A 25742-nucleotide genomic window follows, 5' to 3' on the forward strand; every position below is an offset into this window, starting at 1 on the left:
TACAATCCGTCGCTCCGTACTTCTACAGTAGCTACAATGTAAAAAAAAACTTAATTCATCACTTACAACTATAAAAATATTTAGAAATTCTCACTTACATTTAAGAGGAACTGGCAAAATAAATCCTGTATTTTCCATAACCGACAAATCAATACCAAATTAACCAGACATTGGTCCTCGCGTATCAAAAATTCATAATGCCATTCCTATAAAACTGGACAGAACCCGGCGAGTAGCAAAAATATTCTATGAACGCTAAACAACCGCTGAAAATATATAGAATCCACTAAATACCCAATACAAAAACCTACTGTTACGGTAAAACTTCGTAAAAGCAACGTTCAACTTAACAAACTAAATATAGTAAGATAAAAACATTGGTGGCAGACCTACGTGCGAAGAGCGACTGGCTCGAAACTTATCACTAGACATCGGATTATATTTTGGCAAAAACAATACGTATATCGTTTGGAACTGACATTCACTTACTTAAAACAAAACAACCTCCACATATAAACAGTCATCTATTTAACAAGAGATAATGACGATTCGAAAGCCTGAATTCGAAATTCCACTCTCAAAGTACATTTGGTAATTTCATTTCATTATAACCCGATGCCAACTTATCACAATAATCCTTTTAAGCAGGACTAACCACCGTTATTGTCCACACTCATACCTTCATAAACACTAACATTTGCAACTTATATAGAAACACCTAGCCCCGACCTCGACGTCTTAGTATCAAAAAACAGTGATTAAAACATCTTTATTAGAATAGAGTATTTCTGCACGCGATGCGAATAGACACCGTATGGAGAATTAAGTCTTTACTTTTATATTATGACGTGCAAACATTGATGCCTACATCGAATAGTTAGTGTGTGAGATTATCAATATATGTATTATAATTAAATATATTTGGACTGGGATCCCTTCAATAGGAAACACAACTACAAATATAAAGGCCAACTCTCCATACGAGTCGAACTAACATTTTCATAAGACACGACGATATAACTAGCCATCACCTCACAAACATGTAGTATAAAGGACATAAAATATTATGTTATAAATTTAAGTTAAATAGTATTTAGAGGATCGTTTACGGTTATATTTAAAACACGTAACTATAAGATTCGTACAGTAAGCTTTAGGGCCGTAACCGCCTATCCTATAGATCCTAACTACACAACTAGCATCATTTAAAATAGAATAAAAAACCATCTACCATACATCAACCTTGCAGGAATATCTATCTAAACAGTGAGTTATGAATATTTTTCGCTACTATTTTTTTTTGTTCATGTTTATTTTTTTTACTATAAATATCCATTTCGTAAATTATTATCAAATTCGATAAAGCTCTAAGATTGATCCACATTCACATAAATAAATTCTCCGATGTTTTAAAGAAATGAAGCGATCTGTAAGAAATTCCTTAACATTAATAATATTTACGTGTAGATGTTGAGTGATTACTTATGATAACAACATTATAAGTCCGAGGAAACATCGATATATCGATTTTCTCTATGCAAACGACAATTTCATGTGTTAATAAAATTTTAATTATAATTAAATTCGTGGCATTGTGTTTATAAATCTTTTTGACAAGTGATAAGGGTTAATTTAAGATATATTCTATAATCACCCGTAATCGCTCAAATCCACTTAACGTACAAGTCCATTTTACATTATCTATCCATTCTAAACATAAGATAAATATTCCAGTCTTGCTAAAGGTACGTCTCCTAAGCGATTTCTAACAATGTCTAGCTCGAACATTCTAAGTGTTCCGTGCTTTGTACATTTACAGGATATAGCAAAAAATAAAAATAAGTATATTTTCCTAGCGCATCAACATTAAGGTATCAAGGGGCCCTATAAAACTCTGCAAGAACATTTATCAACATTTATATCTCATATATAGATTATAAAATAGCCATTAAGTAATACAAAATATTCGCTACTGAATTAGTCGCAATTCCACTATCTACGACATCTAGCGTTTATATATCTTAGGTTTTAGTCGTAAATAAACAACGATAAAGTGAATGAACTCTATTAATCGTTTTATATTCAAGAATAATAACTAAACATAATGGCCTTAATGCAAAGCAAAGTCGTCAATGAGCAAAATTCGCCATCTGAGGCTTATAAAAGTTTTTAAAACGTTTTAATTTTAAATACTAATAAAATTCTCTCAAATACAATGAACGTAAATAATTGAGTGTCTACGTGAAAAATATTTTTTAACTACATCAAACTACTTCAAAAATTAACTATCAATATCCAAAGGAACATTTGGCTCAATTATCCTAAACATCGCATTAAAAGCAGACAAACTATTGATATAGGACGAACTTTGTTTTTTTTTTATATTAGGAAATATCAAGAGCTCCTTATTAATTATTAATAATATATAATAAAGTAAGCGTTCTATATGTTAAGTACTGAAACGATTTTGGTTTAGTTTATACTGCACGATTAAGGACTAAGGACAATTTTTTATAATTAGGATATCACACAATACTTACAAAGATATGCTGTTATAAGCGTTGGTCACGTAGAAATTGAGATTTTTTTTATGTATATATATTATACATACATACAATTTAGCATTAATTACTTTATAAATGAACTTAACTGTAAGGACTATCTCATTATAGAATTTAAGAAGAAAAGACGCCTTTTAAAATCGACAAAAACGTTAAATTTTCTTTTTTTTTTCTTTTGATATGACACGGACATTTTAATTTTAAAATTTATTTTAAAAAAATTAAACGAACTTGGCACTTTTTTGCCAAGTATTTTTGAGAAGCAAACTATTTAAATTCAATATTTTCGTCGAAATTAATTTTATTTTGAAACAAAATGCGCCAAAAGCTTATTCTATGCTTTTTTGGACGGAAGGAACATTTTGAGCTGAAAATAATCGGGCAACCGTTCAGACTGGCGCATCGCTTATAATAAAAAAAAACCGAGAAAGATTTTTATACAAAATATATAAGTGTATTAAAAGAAAAATCATTTAAAATTTAAAAAAATAAATTAATTTAGTGTTAAGTAGAGTATTTTGTAAAAAGCGACGCTCCATTTAACGAAAATTTAGGGAAAGCTTTAGAATTTTTTGTGTAATTTCCATAGATAACAAATATTTCCAATCATAGCCACCGTTATACAGAATACATATACAGAATACTACAAATTAAAATCGATTAAAAGATTAAATAATCCATTTTCAATAACTTTTAAAACATTTTAACTGTCTTCAAAAAAAAGTAATAAAAGTGTCACAATTATAAAAGTACGAAATTCATTGAACATTTATAGTATTCAGTATATCCTTATAAAACATGGGAATCAATAATTTTACCTTAAGTAAGTTAGCATTAAGTAAGTCAATTTGTCAAATTATATAAAAAATAAATTAACAACAATGTAAATATCTCGATTTTATTGTAAGCAATATAAATTATAAACGTATTTTATTCCAGCTTCACGCTGTATACCACATATCTGCTATATGCAGGTGGGCAGAGAAAATCTAGAGTTGAGACACTCCTTTCCCAACGCCCCACCCCCAGTTTTCGAGACAGTGGGGAACTCACCACTGCGTTTTGTTTTGTTTTGTTACAAGAGCGAGAAAATTAAAATATTTCATTCTCCGAGAGAGAATAGATTCCGAACGGATTCCGCCATTCAGAGTGAAAACCTAACCCACACTGACGAGTGTGAGAGTGTGTGTTTACTGTCAGATGTCAGATTAATAAATTGTCAACTTTTAAATGTTGTTGAAACGTTTAGGTTTTTGAAAATTTACTATTAAGCTACCAAAGTATATACTTCATTTTTTTTATTAAACATGATCACCAACTTAAGAAAAATCTCTAAATTCGAGATATTAAGTAATACTCGATCAGTATGTCAATTTAAAAAATCATAATAAAATATCTATATATGTATTGCTTACAATATAATCAAAGTGAAATATCAAATTTTACTAATTGACAACAATTTCAACCAAAAGTTAAATTTTAAAGAAGTTGAGGTAAATAGTTTTTCTAATATGGCAACAAAAGAAAGAAAAGACATGAAAAAAGTATAACTAACTATAGTAAAATAACATTTCTAAACTAAATTGTGCTTAATTTCATTTAATCGATTATTTTAAATCTATTAAAATTGTACTAACACGGGATTGCTTTTAGGCAGGGATGTTACGGATGTCCATAACCGTAAAACCGACTTACCGACGATATCGAAATAAAACACAATCAATAATAACTATAACTGAATTCAATATAAAAGTTTCGCATAATTACGGATATGTGTGGGGTTTAAATGAGACACGTTGTAACATGTCTGTGAATTTACTCACACTAGCACTTAGTAACGATAAGTATGAATATGAAAGAAAAAATGTTACTAGATAAAAAAACATCACAAACTGTCAATACCAGTTTTTAAAAAGCTCAATATCCCACCTAATATCCGTAACCAAAGTTATCCGTAACTGCGGATAATCCGAAATAATTTTATATCCGTTATCGAAACCGATACATCCATATCCGTAACATCCCTAGCGTCTGAGTATCGATTAGTAATCGATATATCGATATGGTAGAAATTCCTAACACTAATAATGAATCACATCGAGAACCTTCTATTCGTTGAAACAACTAACTAACATTTAGATATAATTTATATTGTTACGACCTACTTAGGCCATATTCTAATTAAAAACTACATTTAAATCCAACCCCATTTTAAATTCGTTCCGAAATAAATAAAAAAATCGGCAGATTATAAAGAGCTAACTTTGTCAATTAAATATATTTTCTTTGTACATCAGAGGTCATAAAAAATGCATGAAAAATATGTGGTCGTACCATAGACATGAAAATAAAAAACAATCTCTTGATATAATAATAAAATGAAGATACCTATAATTAACTACAATGCAACTATAACTTTGCGGTTAATTCGAAAAGCAAAACACTAACGCGAGCGATGGAAAAGATAATAAAAAAACCACAATTATTGTCATAAGCCATAGAAAAAAAAACGCTATAAACATTTACACTTAACCTAATATGAACTTATGGAAGAAAAGTTTATTTTGGTTTTATTCTGCCATTTGGCGTTTGTGCAAAGACCCGATAAAAAAAGCGTAATTTTAACCAGTAATTAATGCCTATAAATTCCTTTTATGGACAGACGCTGGTCTAAATCATTGCAATATAATTATATTAAAAAATAGTTTATTTTATGAATACACAATATTAATAATAATTATTTATGTTGTCAACGAATTAAAATAATTCAAACATACTATGTAACAATTAGCAGCTGGTAACTTTCGAGTTGTAGGATTGACTCTACTGACATACCTATATCACTTAATGATTCAAAAGTGTATGTAATGGCCTAATTGAATAAAAAATATTTTCATTTTGACAATACAAAATGTCAATCAGTCAATTTAAAAAGTTTAATAAAATAATTTTATCTTTATCATAACGCCACTAAAATTTTTAAAATTATAATATATAAGTATATTGCAACGGATAGACAAGCACTAACTAATCTATCGAGGAACTGACAATCAAATTGTTTGACAACAACTGAAAAAAAGTAGACACAGATTTACAAAATCCGCCATCTTTAAAATTCCATATATAACACAAATTCATAGAGATACCACATTTAAAACGTTAATATTAAATACTACATTTTACTTACTACAATAATAAAAATATATAAATTTCCACGTTGTCAATAAAAAATTGCGAGTTTGAAGTTTACATTTAAAAAAAAAACGTTTATTATAGTTTTGACTGGTGTGAACGATATTATAAATGAAAAATAAGGATAAACAACTCGAGAAATGATGAATTTGTACCTATTTAATTAAATTAAAAATATATTTAATAATATTTGGGCAACTTATCCCAAATTCCCAAGATTGGTAACTTTACCAATCATGGGAATTGAACCTGTAATACAATTAAGATAATTTTTAATTCTCTTAAAAAATAATTTAAATAAGATTTACATTTTTTTAAGACTTACATTCTCAAAAGTGAAATGACACTATAGTATAATTTAAATAAATTAAGTACTGTTCACACCAAGTGATGTAAATATATATAAATACGGACATTAATTTATTACATTACATTACATTACATTCAGCCTGTTATCCTGAGCTTTATATTGAGTTAGTCAGCAATATGGTTATATTATATCTCTGAGCTCAGTGTGCCTGTTGGCAAAGGCCTCCTCTAACATTTTCCAATGCTTTCTGTTCCTAGCAGCCCTTCTCCAATGGGAACCTGCTGTTAATTTTATCTCATCTTGGAAGATGGGAAGATTAATTTATACTACATATATAAAAAGAACCAGCCAAGCAGGATTATTACGGTAATAATGCATACATATTAAATATTCGAGTGTAAATGCATATTTAATTCTAATTAGTTTTTATAAAACGGATTATTTTTGATATGATATATTAGGATTGCAACGCCCCTTTATATGTTTTACATGGAATTAGTTATGCACTAAAGTCGATTTAAGTAATTATTTATTTAATAAAAGTTTGATTATTTTTTTTCTTTTATTATGAGTCATTTATCAGAAATAGCGAGAAATAGAAATATCCATCGCTCAACTTTCTTTTTAATTAAGAAATAATTGATAATCTATAGTTTAATATAACGAGAATAAAAAAAACGTTTATATTTTGTAAATATAAACTACCCTCCATCTGGTATTAGAGATTATTAAATCGAAATCTTAATTATTTTTCTTGCATAACCACATCCAATTATTAATAATATGTAATAATATATTAAAGTTGATTTATTATAACGCGTTAATTTCAGTCAAAAATCATTGAAAGGCTGAGCCTTAGTCGCTTTAGAAGCTGCATAGATAAATGCATTTTAGGTAAAAAAATCGTCAATCAAAAATAGCAGATTTTGTACAAAAAGAAACAATTATATTGTCAAGAAGTAAGAGTAGATAGGCAATTAAAAAAATTATAAACAACAAAATTTCTTTAGTAATACATAAATATAATCACAGTCTTAGTGTTTTTTTTTAGATAAATCTGCCATTTTTTTTCTGTTCCATATAAAATTTCATATTCTATCATTTTAGAGCGAAAACCTATTTAAGTAAATGAATCCCTGTAATTAAGCATAGCATAACATTATAAATGTAATTATTATTCAATTAATAATAATAATCATAAAATTCTTATATATTTTAATATTTATACTAAATAATTTTGTATGAAAAGCTTTCAACTTAAATAAGATGTAACCAATAATATAATTATTATAAATAAATAAATTTATATAAATTAATAAAAAACAAAAGCCACCATGTTTTATTATTAATTGGATAGGATTACAAAAGGATATATGTAATTTATATCAACAGAAAAAAATATTTTGTGATAGATAGTGAATGAAGGCTATAAATGAATAATTTGAAAATACAATCCATATTAAATATGTATTTTTATAATATTATTTCTAACAAGTGTAGATAATAATTAACATCTTATGAGAACATAATAAGCCAATTACCATATCAATGGTGCGTGGAAGCATTAAACAATTTGTATTCATAAATTATCTTATAATAATAATAATAACATACAAGTGACTTGTGTTTTTAATATAATATGCATTATTATATAGCAGAGTTTTCCCTCCAAAATGATCACTAAGACTGTCCCACCATTTTAGTTCTACGTATATTGCCATTCTTTTCATAATAATGAAGTTAGAAAGAGATAGAAGCGTCTTTCTTTTATTCTAACGAGAACAAAATATCAACATAATTAAATTGCCATATTATATTAATCCTATTTCGTTTCTTTTCTATTTATAAAAAAGAGATAGCAATATAACGACAATAAATTAATCTAATATATTAATGTTATTTCTTTCTTTTTGACTAACAGAAACGGGACATCAATAAAATCACATTAAATTATCATAGAAATTAATGATATCTGTATTCATTTGTAGTAATTAGAAAAGGTCGCATTAGTGTATCAAATATATAATTGCTATCTCTTTCTATTATACTAACGAAAACGGGATATCAATATAATCATATATAATTGTCATATAACCGTATTTTTAGAAATATGAATTATGTTATTTCCTTATAATAATAGGATCTGTATAAGAAAGAGATAAAAACATAAATGCATTGTTTTGGCAAACGCACCGTTTTGCTATCTCTTTTTATTCATTTTATACCTACGAGAAATAGCATTATTTATATTAGAACTTATTAATGGTGGCACAGAGTTCATAATCGATTGATTCATATTAATTTATAGGTCCCGTTGCTAAATAGTGATATGGATGTCTGTGTACAAAGCGACCGTCGTACCTTTGATTCTTTATGTAGAAATCGTGACGATTGTTGAGCTTCCTATAGTTTTGTGGGCGACGTTGATTCTTGTCTGTCTGTTTGTTTTTGTCGATTTCTTGTTTCGTGTCGGTCTTTTGCTGGCTGTCGGTGGTTATTTTGACCTGAAAATAAAAATATAGTATAAAATTAAATATAGTATACATAAAAAAACATAAGATAAGTATAATAAATAATATTTTTTCCTTAATATAGTTAAATAAAATAAAATTAAACATTTGTCTGTCTTTTGACGAGGCAAAGAAAATAAAAAAAGACAAATTATACCTCCTTTTCATTTGCAGTTTTAGATGCCGCATTAGAGCTTTCTTGTGACGCTTGTTTGGGCGAAGTCGATTGTTGTGACAATGGAGGTGATATATCGTTCTGGAAAATGATATGCTTAAAAATATCATAAGACTTATTAATTTAGTAGTAAATATTTATTTTTATTTGTTTGTATTACTTGTACAAATTTGAAGTGTAAAAAGTACGATTTTGAGGTTTGAGGATTTTAACTGTTACTAGCGGCGCATATACTCCTATAATCCTTTTATTATGCTGCCAACAGTTTCAATATAATTTATACATTCAATCATATTTTATAATTCTGAGATAGTGGTGGCATGTGGTTGCTTGAGAGGATGTAATCAGCAGCAACGGCGCCCCCCGTGTGACTCGGGCCTAGGCTTGTGGCCGTAAACAGTGTGCCAAAGCTTATTTGCATTAAATTACCTTGACAATGTAATAACTTTTGCTCGTAAGCTTCAATATCCATGTCAAATAAAAAACGATAAAATAACACCTTGCAAATTTAATTATTTTTGTCACAAAATGCCTTACTGTGACTTATTTATAAATGATTGATATATTGTATCGCGGACTTTATTTTAGACCTAATGAGAATGTTTTTGTAATACAATGTACCAATGTGTATATATCTATTTCCGCAGCGCACGTGGTTATACATTATGATGGCGGTCCTAATCACTGTTATTTCGTTATTTAAGGCTAAGAATTAAACAGTAATGTTATATAGCCTATATCATAATGTCAGTCAGATTTACCTTTATTGTCTAAAACAAAAAAAAAACACCGAGCTCCGGTAAATCCAACCAGTAGTACGTTATCTAGCGTTTAAATAAACAAACTCTTCCGCTTTATTATATTAGTATAGATAAATTAAAGTAAAAAAAAAAGAAACAATGTATTAGAGTTCAGTATAGTATTATAGGTATAGTGTAATTACAATATAATAATGATGAATTTATTCATTTATTTTAATATCTTCATTGTTCTATCAAAATGTACATAATACAGTATTACATACATGGCAGTGGTGCGGCGCGAGCGCTACAGTCAGTGTGAGGTCACACCACATGGCGCAGCGAGCGCGGCGGGCGCTGCTGCACAGCTGCTTTACAGCCGCCGCCAGTTGCAGGATCGCTGCCAAATATTATAATCAGTCTATTAATAATTAATATACAGGGTGGAAGAGGCAGCGCTTCTTTTACTGAAACTGCATATAGGGCTGCATATAAAATATTTCAATCCCAGAGCTAAAAAAATTAATCAACGTACCTCAACAGTTTTGACGTAGGTTTTTTTTTTCATTTCACGATTTTTATCCATACCTGTATTTCGTGTGACGCACACATAAGTGTACGACGTTGCCGCTTTGACAGGTAAGTGTGTGCGTGCCTATGTTATACTTTAAATGGCGAAAAATGGCGTTTTATTTTAAAACGATAATTTTATTATTTATTTTGTTTGAAAAAATAACTTTTTCATTTTTGGGATTTTTTTTTCTGAATTATATTAGGCTTTTATAGAGTAGTTAAAACTGTGGTTTCATTTAAAGTGGTGCTGACAATTCCACCCTGTATAACAGAGATATTTAAATAACTCTTAAGCGGTTTTTTTAGCTTCACGCTACAGCGTTGCTTCTTTGTGCTATGTGCGGGGTACCACTGTGCCACGACAGCCTCAATAAATATATTTATTATAATTTTCGAAATAAAACAAATAGTGATATACTAACGATCGCTCCTGGTGTATCTGCCATTGACGATGGGTGTGTGGGGCGCCAGTTCCCTGCGCCGCGCCGCTTGCACGCCCGCTACTGCGTTCCGCCACGCTAACATTGCACTCTCCACTTCACTGTGGGGTGCTCTGTAAATAATATAGCCTAGTGTTAAGACGCTCCTTTCTCATTAAGACTTCTGTTCCCCACATTCCGCCTAATTTTTGAGGCATTGCGTATTGAGTGGTAGATTTTACGCCGCGTTTTGAATCGTTACTAGAGCGAGGAAATTAAAAAAGTAAATTTTTTTTTTCTCCGACTGGAAATAGAACCCACAAATATAACAGTCACACGCGTGTGCTCCGGCGCTACAAAGACGTATATCATTTATGTAGACATATATTTTTTATTCAAATAATTCAAATTTCTTTTTCTGAATACACTTTGTAATCGTTCTGATCTAGTTATGAAGATTCCGTATTTAATTACCACTTTGAGAAAAAATAATTATTTTAATTTGCCCGTTACCACCACATTAAGAAAAAATATATTACATACATTTCAGCCAAATTCTTTACATCTTCTTTCCACGTTGTAGGGTCAAAGGTAGCAGGATCGATTTCTTTCTCGACATTGTCCTGACCTCTTTTTAATACTGTTATTTTGTTTTCTTCACTTTTGTTTGGTCTTTTGTTTTGTGCTACACAAACACTTGCTCTTAACGTCTCCATTTTCCCCATTAAGGTCAATACCTGTAAATAATATTTAGTTTATTGAATGTTAATATTTGTGATGAAAAAGTGATGATAAGTGAGTTTGATTCTCCCTTGGGGGAATGAGTTATTGTATTGCCCCAGCTCTGGTAACTGGCTGCTCTGAAGTTAGGCCTTCTAAAATTTGCGCATTGTAACATAGCCTTGTACAGAGTGTTTTTGTCAGCACCACTTTAAATGAAACCAAAAAAAAAGTATTATTTTGGAATTTTTGTACAGAGTAGTTAAAATTTTGGTTTCATTTAAAGTGGTGATGACAAAAATACTCAGTATATACGCATCTTAATCCACCTTGGTGACCAGCAACGCACCTGTAGCTCCTCTGATGTCGCACAGGGTCGTGGGCAGCGGTGATTACTTACCATCAGGTGACCCGAACGTCTTGTCTTGTCTTTCCATAACAAAATATGACTAAAATATTAAAAGAAAAAAATATGACCTTAGTGTGCTCCCTCAGCATGTCCACAGTGAGGCGATCGACGCGCGTGGGGCAGGGCGGCAGGCGCGGCACCGGTATGGAGTTGGAGGAGGAAACGGCGCGGCCCGGGTAGGCGAGCGCCAGGCGCGCCTCCGTCCTCTTGCGCTCCCTCTCCAGCTGCCGCCACTGCTCGTAGCACGCGTCAAGGCGCGCGTGCAGTATGCTGGACGATGATATGTTAGTTGTGCGTGGCTCTGATACCCAGTCTTCACCGCTGTGGATAACATTTATAATTAATTATGTAAGTATAAGGAAGTAATGTATAACTATATACTGTAAAACGCCTATAGCTGGGTAGTCAGACGGAGCCTAGTGTTAAGTAACTCGGGGCATTGCGTGTTAGGTGGCGATACTCAACGACGCGCTTTGTCTTGTTAACAATAGGATATGAAATTTTGACTGTGCGTGGAGATCTGAGCTGATCTCTTAAGACAAAATCCCTCTGCCTGCCCTGCTATATGCGGGATACAGCACGAAGCCAAAAAAAATAACACCAAATTAACACAACAAACTCTTACCCCATATTCCTCATAGCGTAGAACGGCGCTAACACCGGCATGTCTAACATCGGGGACGGTAATACCGGCTGTACGTGCTGATTAGGACCTAGAATTGTGCCTAGACCTGCATAAAAAGAAATATTTAAAATAATTAAAATATGTAAAAAATGAAAAATGCTAATATTTCGAAGAAGAAATATATTGGAGGCCCGGGTTTAAACCCCGCTTGGTTCAATTTTTTATAAGTGATACAATAATGATAACAACAGTAAAAGACAGAACAAAAAAGAAAACCATACCTACCAAAATTAATTGCAGGATTCTCGTGTAAAAACGACACATCCACATTTAGTTGATTCGGCGGAGGCCTACTTCTTATGAGCATGCTCATTTGACGAGCGAGCTCCTGTTGCCTCAACAAAGTTTGAGGATTATCTCTTGCCAAGTTCTCAAAATTCCTATCCATACCCATGTTAGGAAAACCTTCTCTACCCTGAACTATTTGTCCAATGTCACGCCTAGGAAAATCCTGGTGGAACCCATTAGTCTTAAATCCCATTGAGGTATTATTCGAAAAATCGTAACTCTGACCCAAATTTCGATCCACCTGTGACATGGCGTCGTTTAAATAAAATTCACAGTTAAACTTATTCGGTGGTTGGAAATTTCGACCGTTTAGGAACATTTTGTTTCTTTCCTCTTGTAATTTTAAGTCATCTTGGTTGAGCATTAAGCCTAGATCTAGAGGCATTTTATAGTCCGCCTGGAGCAAGTCTTCTCTAGGACGTTCGTTAATACTTAGGTGGTTTAAATAAGCAAGTAAATCTGCATCTTGATTCTGTTCTTTAATGAAGCCATTCTCAAATTTATTTGGAAACCTCTGATTAAATGGCGCGTCTAAGTTAGAATTGTAATTTGTGTCTATATTTAGACTATTAGGCCTTGGATAGGGGCTGGGAAAAGCAACAGCATCCGGTAGCGAATTTCTTTGGTTTGGCTCATAATAATTGTAGAACTTATCGTCAAACTTTGGACTTTGAAATTGGGCCCCGCCTATTTCCTGCGCAGCTAATCGCAGTAAGTTAAGCTGTTCTGGAGTAACTGTATCATCACTTATAGGATCTATCGTTAAGAGGGAATTTACGTCGGTATCAGGAAAATTGACATAGCCGTTCACACTAAAGCCATTTGGAGTTTGGAAGTTATAGCCGTTTTCGTTAGTAAAGTTAAATAAATTATTATTGTAGGGAAAGGAAGTAGGCATGAATGAGCTCGAGTCATCGACTTTGGGAAATTGGCTTGTGCTCGGTAAACTTTTCACAGTTTTATCCGGTGGTGGTTCGTAACTGGAAAGAAAATTACATTGTATTTAGCATATTGATTACAAAACACTTAAGATATTTGTGATTCGGAATGAAGCTTAACTTATAGTAGATATATAATAATAACAGGACTTATTAAAATAATGGTATATTTCTGAAGGATTCTTTAAAAATATTCCATTTGGTTTAATTTACATATCAGTTGCGGCAGAGACAATGATAACAAAGCATCAAAATTCTCATTTACAGTAAAACAATGCCGCCGAAGGTGTACAAAATAACGTTTATTATTTATAACCGGAAACGAATACTTATAAATAACTCATATAAGAAATTACGTATTGAAAAACTAACTTAATCAGAATCATAATATTTGTTTGTTTTAACAAAACAAAAACAGATAATTTGCATTATCTCTTTGCAGATTAATAGAAATTAAATAAATTGAATCATACAAATACAACATATGCATATGTATAGAAATAAAAAAAAATATTTAACGTACAAAAGTGCCCTTATCATATTTTCATGCAGGTCATAAATGCAATGTGAACGTTTGTCGCTTTACCGACAGCAATTTGAATGCTTTCAAGTTATTGATTTGTAATGTTGTCGGAACCGTACTATATTTAGCGCTAGCTCAAGGACTGTATGTATACGTTCAAAAACAATATGTATTGTCAATATTCTCTTTCTTGGCAATGTTGAGAAAAAATATTATAATAAATCTAATATAATTCCTAAATTAAAAGCTTTATCAATAACATTATTTCATAAAACATTAATCTACAATATATATGTGGTAACATCACTAGGTATATAAACTCAACGGGAACGTAACTCACTACCCATTGTCCTTAGACGCTATTCTCTCATACAATGCCAACCTAAATCCTATTTTCCTATAGAAAAATGAATGTCAGATTTAATTCAATAAAGGAAGAGCAAAATGGCGAGATTTTGTTATATGAAAATAAACTGCAGCTCGAAATAGGATAGAATAATCAATGCTCGGACAGACGATGGCTTCCTCTCTATTGATTTTTGAGCATCACAAATAAAACATCGTCTGTATATTGCTGTAGACCAATGCCATATGGTGCAAACTTCTATTTACATAATTATTCGAAGGTCTACTTGTATAAGTTTTTTTTTCGGATTTCCACTCAGAGGAATTAATTATTTTCAAATATCTGGTCCGGTAAGACAAAGAGCGACGTTGATTTCCACTACACAGCAGGTGTTGTTAACTACTCGGTCTTAACGCGAAGTTCTCTCTCTCTCTCTCTCACTCTACCATGTTACATGCGGAATAAACGGATAACTAACACAAATGGAAAAATTTTAATTGAAACTTCAGTTATTTCATTCATGACGACTGGGCCTCAAGTTAAGCTAAAAAGAAGTTATTTTCATACTGAACAAAATCTAGTTATGCTCTTTACTAAAACATAATAAACAGCTGTTTGTTAATTCCTCTGTCGGAATTTTAAATGACATAAGATTTGCAACTACATGCATGCATTCTACATGAAAGAAAATAAATAAAGAATAAAAATCAATCACAATTCAGTTACGAATTAAAGTAATCAGTGATTTGACGCAGTGACCTGAAAACATTCTGAAGATGCTTCCATTCATTTTATTCAGCCCAATAACTCCTATATAAGTATTCGTTAAAGAACAACGCAACATAATTTAGACGGGGATTGTTAAAACACTCCCTTCACTCCTCACTACTCAACGCCGCCGGTCATCCCACCAAAGCGAAGAATGAGGAATGGTAATAGGTATGAAATAATGCTTCAAAGTTCGTTACAGTAATGTTTTTACGTATACAAATACACTAGTTATTGTTTCATTAAAAAAAACCAAGGAGTTATGATTTTACAGGCATTTGAAGTTTGCAAAAATTTTAAATGCCGCTAACAGTCCCGCGGTCGGCGGTGACGTCACAGGTCTTGCAACTCGCTAGTCGCCGATGATAGTTAGGAGATCTCGCGCAGTACTTTGTTTGTTTGATACTTACCTGTGCTAAAGTGTTAATCCAATTAATTAAAATGGATGAGGGATTCGAAAAAGGGCAATCGGGTAACCTAGCCGTAATAGATGGATTTATGGTTGCTGATTACTTATCGAATAATAGTGATTTCATCGCCGCAGAAATGCAAGGAGTAAAAATGCGAAGATAAGTTTTGTTGTCTAACTAGTAATATTATGTCGATTTGGGGTAGGGATAGATAATAATATCTTATGTTATTTTATTTGAAATTATTTATTTAAAACTGTAATGTAACCTAACCTAACTAGTTTCATATTGTAGGTAACGCTATTTGCGTTAAAAGTACCAAACCTTTTATTCCAGTTCAAAGTAGTAAGATTGTTTTATAAGTGAAAATAATATAATAATAATATAACTAAATACATGCAGTAAGTTGAGCAGATGTACATTTTCTTTTATGTAGATTTTTAATATTTTTATATATGTATATCTAAATAATATTTTTATTGTGATTATTGTAGATCGGCAAGAGAGAGTTATGGTCATGATGCTATTGCGTAGATTACCAAATGTAGATTACAGCAGAACACCGCGCACGTATTAAACCATATTATTGCAGTTTAGAATGCAATGAAAAGAACCAATAAGTTTATACGGATTGTAAACATACCATGACATTTATAATGGGCTACATCGTCGAAGCGACGAGTCTTCAACAACTGCAACCAAGTCTTCTTTCTCTTGGCATTAATCCCGCCGTATGTTGCCAGGGTCTGCCTTCCTGCTTAACCTACTCCACTTTACACGATCTGTTACGTCCTGAGTGGTTCGACCATTGGTATTCATGTCCTGCATCACGACATCCAAACACCGCATCCTTGGGCGTTCGGAGGTCTAGCTCCAGGGACAGGATAGACATAGGAGGGCACCAGCATCCGACACAGTTCCTAACTGGCGCGCAACGTGGCCATACCATCTTAGGCCACACTCTTGGAGCTTATTCGCTACGTCATGGACCCCAAGACTACCACCTCGAATGAATGTGTTGCGTATGCGGTCAGACCGCGTTACGCCGCCCATTCACCTCAGCATCTTCATTTCCGTGACGTGAAGATCCTCAGCATGCCGAGATAGTACTGGCCAACATTCGTTGCCGTATAAAAGAACCAGTCAGATGATGCTCTTATATATCAGCCCCTTGAGCTTGGGTAGTATTGTGCGGTCGCAGACCACACCAGTAACCTCCTACCATTTGGCCCAGGCAGCGCATAACGGATCCAAGGTACTTGAAACTTTTCCAACTTAACGCCTGGCTCAGGACCTATAAGTACAGTGCTCAAGTCCGGGCTCCCTCAGCCATGGAGGCTGGTCCTGGATGTGAGCAGGTGAATCCCCTACTGTGATCTAAAGGGTTTGGTGCCGCCAACAGCAGTCCTAACCATCGCGAATCGCAAAGCGGTATCGTCGTACATATACCTAATAATCTCAATATAGGCCTCAGGGATCCCTTTGGATCACAATACTTTCTAAATACATTGACGAGGCACATAGATAAAGGCCTTCTGCAAATCTAAAAATTACTAAAAAGGCCGCAAATCTAATGCAGAGCTTTTCTTTTTTTTCCTGTATGCCCCCATCAAAGTTCTGAGTAGTCTCTCCATTAAAGTACTGATTAAGTTTGTGATAACGCTCAAGCCAAGCCAAGTGTTGTTGGAAAAAATTCAAGCCTTCTAGTATCGATACTATAATAAAAATAATCAAAGCTAAAGATTTTGGTACAACACGCCATGAAACCGAGCAAGATAGAACTGTTTTTTTGACAAAGTACTATCAAAACTTCAATATCTCAAAATACAATGCTCGCTATTACATTATGTTTGTGAAAAAAAAGATTTTAAAAATATATCTATATATTATTTATTAAATGAAACTAAATTTGTGGTGGAACGCCAGCTAAAGAAGAGCGCGAACTGCGAGTGAACGAACACGAACTGAGCGAGCGAGTTTTGCAAGACCTGTGACGTCACCCGAGTCGGTTACGGCCCGACGGAATCTCGCGTCGCGCGCTTACTTTAAAGGACAATATCTCAAAAACTAATAGACGTATCAAAATAATTCTTTTTAACACGTATTTTTTGTTTTTACAAGACAATACGATGAGCTAGAATTTAAATTTTGTGATTATTCTCCATTAAATGTGGCATAGGAAAGTAAAACAGCACTACTTTAACACGCGTAGCAGGTAGGCAGAAAGAACCCAGTGTTAAGACTCAGTTTTACATATTCCTCCCAATTTTGGAGGGATTGCATGTTGAAAACCAAATATAATATAATCGTCCTAAATGGACATCGAACCTACGACTATAGCGGTGACGGTCCCAGTGGTAATCTCATAAATTTTTTAACTGTTCAATTTTCACTCTTTGGGCTGAACATAGCTGGAAACTTTACATATCCCAATATAGGAACACTGTAATGCACTATACATATCAATTAAGGTAATAAAATTACTTTAACATACTATCACTAATCGTTCAAGTTATAATATATGGCTATGGTTTAAAAGGTATACCATTAGTGATATTTTTTAGCTTCTGCTGTATCTCGCATATAGCAGTCTAGTCACAGGGAACCTAGTGTTAAAACACTCTGTTCCCTTTTATTGCTCAATTTTCGAAAAGTAGCGTGTTGGGTGTCGGAAGTCATTACCGCGCTTTGTCTTACCGGAGCGAGGATATGAAAATAATTTATTCCCTTGAATGTAAATCGAACTCGCAATCGCCACGACAGCCAAATAGATTGTAACCTCCAAGTATTTATAAATTATTTGTTTTAATTTAAAAACACAAAATAATGGGACTATATATTTAAAGTTTGTTTCCAGTTAGTAAAGATGTTTATCTTATATCGCAACGAATTTTACGAAAATTTATGAAAATGATGATGAAAATGAATTAAAAATTGAATAATTTGAAAAAATCGTCACGTCCTCGAAATTACTTTATTAAACTTCTAGATAGCAAGTTCTAAAGAAAACCAAAAAAGAAATGTTTACTTTGATACTATGGGATATTTACCAGTCTTTTAACATCTACTTTTTAATGTGTTATATTTTAAGTTTCCTTCGTATCTTTAAGTTAACCAACATAGGAGATTAGAAAAGAAGTCATCTCTTCCGACTTCACAAGATGCAGAATATTCATAAGAATAATATAAAGACCAGATAGCATTATAATTTTAAAACAGGGCGAGAAACGCGCTCGAAATTATAGTGAAGTATAGAATCGAGCATAGAGGAAATAAATTTAAAAGAAACTAGTGACAAATCACTCCGGATTCTCTGGTTACAATATAAAACGCGAAAAATATATTAAACTAAAAAATCTTACCCGCTCGCTTCTCCAGGTCCGGTCTCATCGAGGATCTTCGTGATGAGGTCCCGGACCATCGCGTTCTCCTCCATAATACGTTCCGACTTAAACAATAAAAATATCATTAGACACTAGCTTTTCGGTCTGCGTGGACAAATGAAGACAATAGTTCCTGAGATAAGCGCCTTCATCTAAACTAACTTTTTAGCTTTATAATATTAAACTACAGATACCCTTTTCTTTAAGGCCAGATGTGGCGCAGAGGCACAAAGTAGCGTGGCACATGTGTCATGACATGTGGCATAAGCCAAGAGCTGGCTATTTATAAAGTCACAGCCTTTATTTAAATTAGATAAGTTTCTATTAGACTAAACGAAATACTATTTAATTATAAAAGTTCTTAAATTTCACATCTTCATAATTTAAAAGAGTATTAAAAAATAATCTCATTTCAAACATTACTGTCCAATTATCGTTTAGCAATTAGGTTAGTGGACTGCTTATTGTGCATGCCAACATTATCATTTTTTTAGCAGAGTAGAGGGAACCTGGTTATAAGACACTTTGTTACCTACTTCCCGCCTAATTGTCAAGATATTGCTTATTGGATGGCAGAACTCAAAGCTGAGCTTTGTCACATTTTTTTACATATTACCTGTATATTATGCAAATTTTATTATTTTATAGCCTAAGAGCCTGATATAAAACATTAAATAGTTACAAAAATTAGTGAGACTATTATATCCATATAAGATTAGCTCTAATTGATTTAATTGGAGGCTTTTCCAAATTTAACAAATTATACTTGTCCAATGTTCATGATTTTATTGAAATTTTTGTGGTGATTAAAATTTGTGTTATATAACTTTTTATAATATTTTCTAATAGTTATAATAACTAATAGTGTGGATTATACATAGTGCAGCATTTTTTTATTAAAATACTCCATTTTGAAGCTATTATATACATCTATTTCTAACTTCTAAATAATGGTTATATGAAAAAGAATATTTAAAAAAGTATTCCTTAGCATAGGGTATATAGTAAATGAAGTAAGAAATGATATTAAATTTAAAACAAAAATATATAAAAATAAAAACATTTTCCCATATCAAATATTTTATTTATGAAATGGGGTGGAAAATTATGTAAATATAAGTAAAAAGGTACTCTAGTGACCACATATGTATCAAATCAACTCAAACTTCATTATTGCATTTAAAAAATAATCAATATTAATAATTTTACATTTCAAATTTTATAAAAGAAAGTGGAAAGTAAAGAATGTTAGGAAGTTTAAATGACATAAGGAGCATAATAGCCACAGTATTGAAATTATATTTTAATATTGTGTATTTATGCAAATACGTTTCCTGCCATTATTCAAATTAGATCAAAATGTTAAGTTTCTTCAATAATGCATTCATTATTCAATGAACAATTATTAAGTGTAGTTTATACATATTGCATGTGTGATGGTTGTGGGTTTGATACCCACTCAAGCAAAAGTTGAAATTATATTTTTATACTTGCCCACTCAGCACGGTGTTGAGTTCCGTCATTTATCGCACAATGTCTCAGCCTATCTGGCTAAGTCAGAAGCTGCTTTATTATGTTCATATGGCTATTTATTTACCAAAATATATGGGGAAATCAGATGTATAATTTTTTTTTAACACATCTCTCAAAATTAATATAACCCAAAAATATTTAACTCTTTTAAATGTAAACTAATCCCACAAGCTTATATTTATAGTCAGATACTTTACTACTATCAAATATTGCATCAGCTGATCATGTCATACATAAAATATTCTAAGCTTTTATGTATAACAGCTAAGCTAAGTAAGGTATCAACAGCATTAACATATAAAATATAAAAAAATGTATTTTATTTTTTTAACTGTAAGCTTCCAAGCTTTGTACAACATTAAGTATTGTATTGTGATAAGACACTCTGTTTACTATTCTCTATTTGAATTACAGAAATCTTAAGCTTAATGGTGGAGCTCTTTGGTTTACATTATATTGACAGCCTGAAGAAATTAAAACAATTCAACTTTAGCCTTTAAAATGACAAAAATAACCATGACAATCATATCTAATTACAAGAGAAACAGTCCTACTGCACCACAACTGCCTCAAAATAATATGAAATATTTTCATTAATTTAAACTTCATATTTTAATGAACATTATTTATATATATTCATATCATTATAACAAAACTATATACTGTACCGTTTATTGATAAACAATGGTTGCCCAAATTAATTTTGGTCATTACGTTCAACTGACTATATCAAGATATGACCTGCTTTATCAATTCAAATATTCACCATTGTAAACAGTATTTAAAAGTACACCTTTGTATTGATACCTTACTATACACAAAGGTAGTAGGTTCAATCTCCACGTAGGGAATAATTTCTTTTACAGCTTCATGCCATCCCCTGCACATAGCAGGTAGGCACTGAAAACCTGGGAACTTTTTTTTTTATTGCGTGTCGAGTGGCAGAGTTCAACGCCGCACTTTTCCCCAAGCCAAAATTCGAAATAGAACTCATAATCATCACATTTACAGTCAAATGCTTGTGCCTGTAAATGCTGCACCACAGTGGCCTAGTGTTAAGTTGAAGCTTGTGAGATGAGTGATACTAAATTATGGTTTAAGATGATGCAATATATGTGTAGTTAAGTCTATTGTTGTTGTTGACTTCGGCATGAAGGACGTCGCAGTTAATAAAATTGATAGAGAAAGTCTACAGCGCGCACTACGCATATAAATCTTATAATTAAAAGCCATATTGCTAACAATCGCCTAGTTGTTTAAATATTGAATTTTAGATCATAATCACAGCGCCCACGATTATAAACTGTACCTTTTATTACGTCCTCCAACGTGCAAGCATACTACATAATTCTAAAAATATTGTCTGCAGAATTCGTATGTCACCGTTCACCTCGGATAATATATACGTGTTTAACCAAATAGACACAGTAAGAAATATTTTAATTCAAGCACACGTTTATATTATTACTGTTCTATCATTCATACAAGAATACAACAAATATTTATAAGCTTTTCACGGATTATGGGTCAGAATGACATTTACAACACCCATAAGAAAAAACACTTTTCACAACACACACCGACTTACTTACTTGATCAACTTCATTTTCGACTGCTTTGTACGCGTTACTTATGTGACATAAATCACTGAAGGCCATTTAAACTTAAAAATTATATTTTTTACCACAGTAAATAGGAGCTCCGAATACTAAGCCATTTTTCCTTTGACCTACATGTGTATAAATTTTAGTATAGCTACACAAGTTGCAACGGTGTTGCTGTCACGCAAAACAAACAGCTGCGTTATGGATTTATTACGTTTTCAGAGAGAATAGAGAATATATGTATTATTATTTCAATAAAAACTTACATTAAAAGAATTATTATGCATAATTGGTGTTCGCAAAAATATTTTATACTTTCCCGCCAACTTCAATATTTTTTTCATATATTTAAGTTATTTTTTTAGGCAAAAGATAAAATGTTGTTAATGTATAATAACAGAAGAATATTAAATAAAGTTTGCTGTAAATTAATATTATACTGTCTTTTTTACATACTAGTGTAGGAAGTAGAAAAATAAAAATGAAACAAATAAATTGTAATCAGTTCGTTTTATAATTTCTGTAAGATTATATAAATAGCAGCTTCGACAAATTAGGTAATATTACTTTTATTCTTTTATTCTTTCATAAATATTCATCATTTTTAAATCTTGAAGTTAATTAATTTATATAAATTACACGTATACAAAAGTGCTGCCATCTTCCTAATTATTTACGAACAATAAGGTAGAGCATTGCTTCGCTTAAAATATTATGGGATGTCGAAATGAAAATGTAAAATAAAAGCTTCCAGGAGATGGCGTTACACAAAATACATTTTTCTTTGTCAATACTTAGATGCCTCCCCCCTCAAATTGATAATTTCTGGCTTTATGCCCCACATCATGAAAGAACCTAGCATAGACGGATCCTGGGGGAGGCCGGCCTGTCGTAGTCACTTTAAAGAGATGATCATTCATTTGAAGTCAAATTAATGTTTAACTTACGAAAAGAAAATATTGACATTAATTATTTTACTGTGTAGCGCAACACTAGTTACTTTAGCTTATACCTAAAGCTTGTTGAGCTTTAATATTATTTTAACTTAAAAATAAATATGAAAATAATAGGTATGCTACCTAGCAAAAAAAATCACAAAAATTGTCAACGTCCTCTTAAACTGATTTTATTTGTGTAAAGGTTATATAATTTTTCAGTTTTAATTTTTTGTTACTAAAAATTTTGCTATGGGCACCAGAATATTGTTGAGTGGGCATTGCCTGCCAGGTCTCTCTACTTTCTGCACTCAGGAACCTATCCTACTGTTAATATACTACGTATTACACCGTAGCAAATATCTTCTTCCTGTTTTAGAGATTAAATAAATGAATATTATTTTAAATATGTTTCTGTTCCTCAGGTGTCATAAAACTAAGCCAAACCTTTCCCTACATATAGCTTACCTCGGCCTAAGAGTCCGCATCTCATAAGAGTACGCAACACCAGTTGCCGTACCGTGTAAGATAGGTAGGTAGGTAGGTATTTGTTAACCTGTATGTCTCTTAAGAGTGCTACTTATTAGCAAAATTGTAAAAAATAGAGCTAAATTTCTTAGAAATTCTAACCTCAAGGGAGCAATTAAAAATGTCGAGTGGGCCTCAATACAGAGCTGGCTTTTGAGGAACACTTGGCTATAAAGAAAATGTCAAAATCTCGTCCCCATGAAGACCGAGAAACCTTTTAAAATACCCAAAAAAAGGATTTGGAAATGCGCAGCATGTAGGTACTGAAAGTAATACAGACCCCCATAAAACAGTGGACACGATGCCCAAATTGCTCCACATATCTCTCTCCCTCTAGAAATCTAGACTCTCATCCAATAGTAGGTACTAGTATGAATGCCTACACAATTCCCATTTCTGATATTCGTTATTTTACGAGATCAAAGGTTATTTCATTTGCATTGCTATTGGTAGGTAATGTCCTAAGTTATTTATGTGTTATTGATAAAGATAATGTAAAAATCTTAGTAGATACATTTTTTTTACACATACATATAAATATTTATAAAAATATAGAGTTACCCAAATATTTTTTTTATCTTAAAATAAATCAAATAAATACATCATTTTTTTACTTTAACTTATTTTCTATTCCATATAATTATAACATTATGCTCTGCAATTTGCTAGAACTTCGTGAAAGTAACTAAATTAAGACTAGGTCCATATACGCTAGATAATCAATCCATTAAACCATTTTAGGGTGTACAGACAGACACACAGGAACGCTAATGATAGAGAACAGCAACATTAATCGAGTGCACTGTCTGTATGTAATCACATAGCCACCGTCCATCCCTTTGTACGTTTGAAACGTGGGAAATTGTATCAGTGCTCGCTTTGGCTATGTAACGATTGTTCAGTGGGTAAATATGATTGTTCTATAGCAATGTTATATCTCTATGTTATTGTGACGACCATACAGTACTTGCTCAGTGAATTGCTATTAATTTATTGCTTTAGCTCTAAATTGTAGTTGTTTTGTGTTTCTGTTTCTGTTTATGTTTATTTCAAGCGCTAGCTTTGTAAGTTGGTTAAGTAAAAAGTAAATGTTCTTCTCTATTTTTTTTTATTTATGTTAATATTATGTGGGGATGTTGGATGCTGGATATTTCTCTGGCCAATCAGGGGAAGTGGAAATATTTTTCAATTTTGTAAAATGATTTGAGGTATTCGGTAACTATTGAAAATGGTAAGAACTATTATGATTGTATTTGGTGCTAATAAAAGCTAATCTTACAAGCAGCAAATGGCCTGGTGGTCAATCTGTGTATGGGGTTGTTCTATAACTTATTGTTTTATTTATGTTAGTGTCACCAAAGTGTAACGATATAAAATAATTACAATCTTCACAAACAATACCTAGATTAAGTTTTGTATTTTTATGAAAAAAGCTCAAAAACCGCTTTAAGACGTGTCGTTGTTTATAGTTTGGTCTGTTTAAATTATACTTTATAAATTAGGTATATTCCGTTCCGGTCTTCTGGATTAGCTAAGGGTCTCTTGGCGTTCGTACAATAATAGATACAAAATATAGTTACTTAAAAATACAGTTGAGGTAGATAGTAGGTAATTTATATTTTAAGCAATTGTATTAAAGTAAATGATTTCGAAATAGTTTCTAGAAAAGATCTCCCTCCTCCTCTTTATTCCTCCAATTTTGCTGTCAGATTCTCAATTGCAGAATATTTTTTAATGTCCAGTGTTATTTAAATATATTTTTATACCACGAAAGTCAAATAAAATCTCTAAAGGTAAGAACATTTTTTAATAGTTTATATTTTAAGCAATTATATATAATAGAATAAAGTAATGGACTTCCAACTAGATCTCTATTCCCGCCCAAATTGCTGTCAGATTCCGATCTGCCATGACAGTACAAATGTCACCTGGTGCTGACATCTCCGCGGGACGGCACCCCGCGGCGGCCATTATCCAATTTGTATCCACTGGGCCGAGATTAAAATAATTGTTGGTGACGTCTCTATTTAATGTTACTGCGAAATTGTTATAATGTCGACTTCGCAATATTTTATTATGCAATTAGGGGTACCTAATCGACTTTTATATTGATTAGTCAGTTTAATATTTTAATTGGTTATTTTATATTTTTTCATATTTTAAAACATTTAATGTTTTACGCAAGAATTTTC

General features: G+C 32.0%; 1 protein-coding gene across 1 annotated transcript; it reads right to left on the reverse strand.

Moving 5' to 3' along the window:
• Positions 1–7397: 7397 nt before the first annotated feature.
• LOC146535259 (uncharacterized) lies at positions 7398–22255 on the reverse strand. Its single transcript, XM_085191606.1, has 10 exons — positions 22076–22255; positions 18930–19015; positions 12520–13562; positions 12235–12340; positions 11678–11930; positions 11024–11217; positions 10484–10614; positions 9773–9888; positions 8731–8829; positions 7398–8567 (listed from the first exon to the last, which is right to left on the reverse strand). Exons 1-10 carry the CDS (start codon positions 22139–22141, stop codon positions 8361–8363), a joined length of 2301 nt encoding a protein of 766 aa, XP_085047732.1. The 5' UTR covers positions 22142–22255; the 3' UTR covers positions 7398–8360.
• Between the last annotated feature and the right edge of the window lie 3487 nt (positions 22256–25742).

Source organism: Heliconius melpomene, chromosome 10 (assembly GCF_056956725.1).
Source record: "Heliconius melpomene rosina isolate 202511_hmr_F chromosome 10, ASM5695672v1, whole genome shotgun sequence".
Lineage (NCBI taxonomy): Eukaryota > Metazoa > Arthropoda > Insecta > Lepidoptera > Nymphalidae > Heliconius > Heliconius melpomene.

What these genes read in the sequence shown, in the direction of transcription:
- LOC146535259 (XM_085191606.1), bottom strand. Translation starts at nt 22,141, where the DNA reads ATGGCCTTCAGTGATTTATGTCACATAAGTAACGCGTACAAAGCAGTC. An exon ending in TACGCTATGAGGAATATGGG is followed by an intron (nt 11,931 to 12,234) that starts GTAAGAGTTTGT and finishes TGTTATCCACAG; the next exon opens with CGGTGAAGACTGGGTATCAG. An exon ending in GTAAAGAATTTGGCTGAAAT is followed by an intron (nt 10,615 to 11,023) that starts GTATGTAATATA and finishes TATTATTTACAG; the next exon opens with AGCACCCCACAGTGAAGTGG.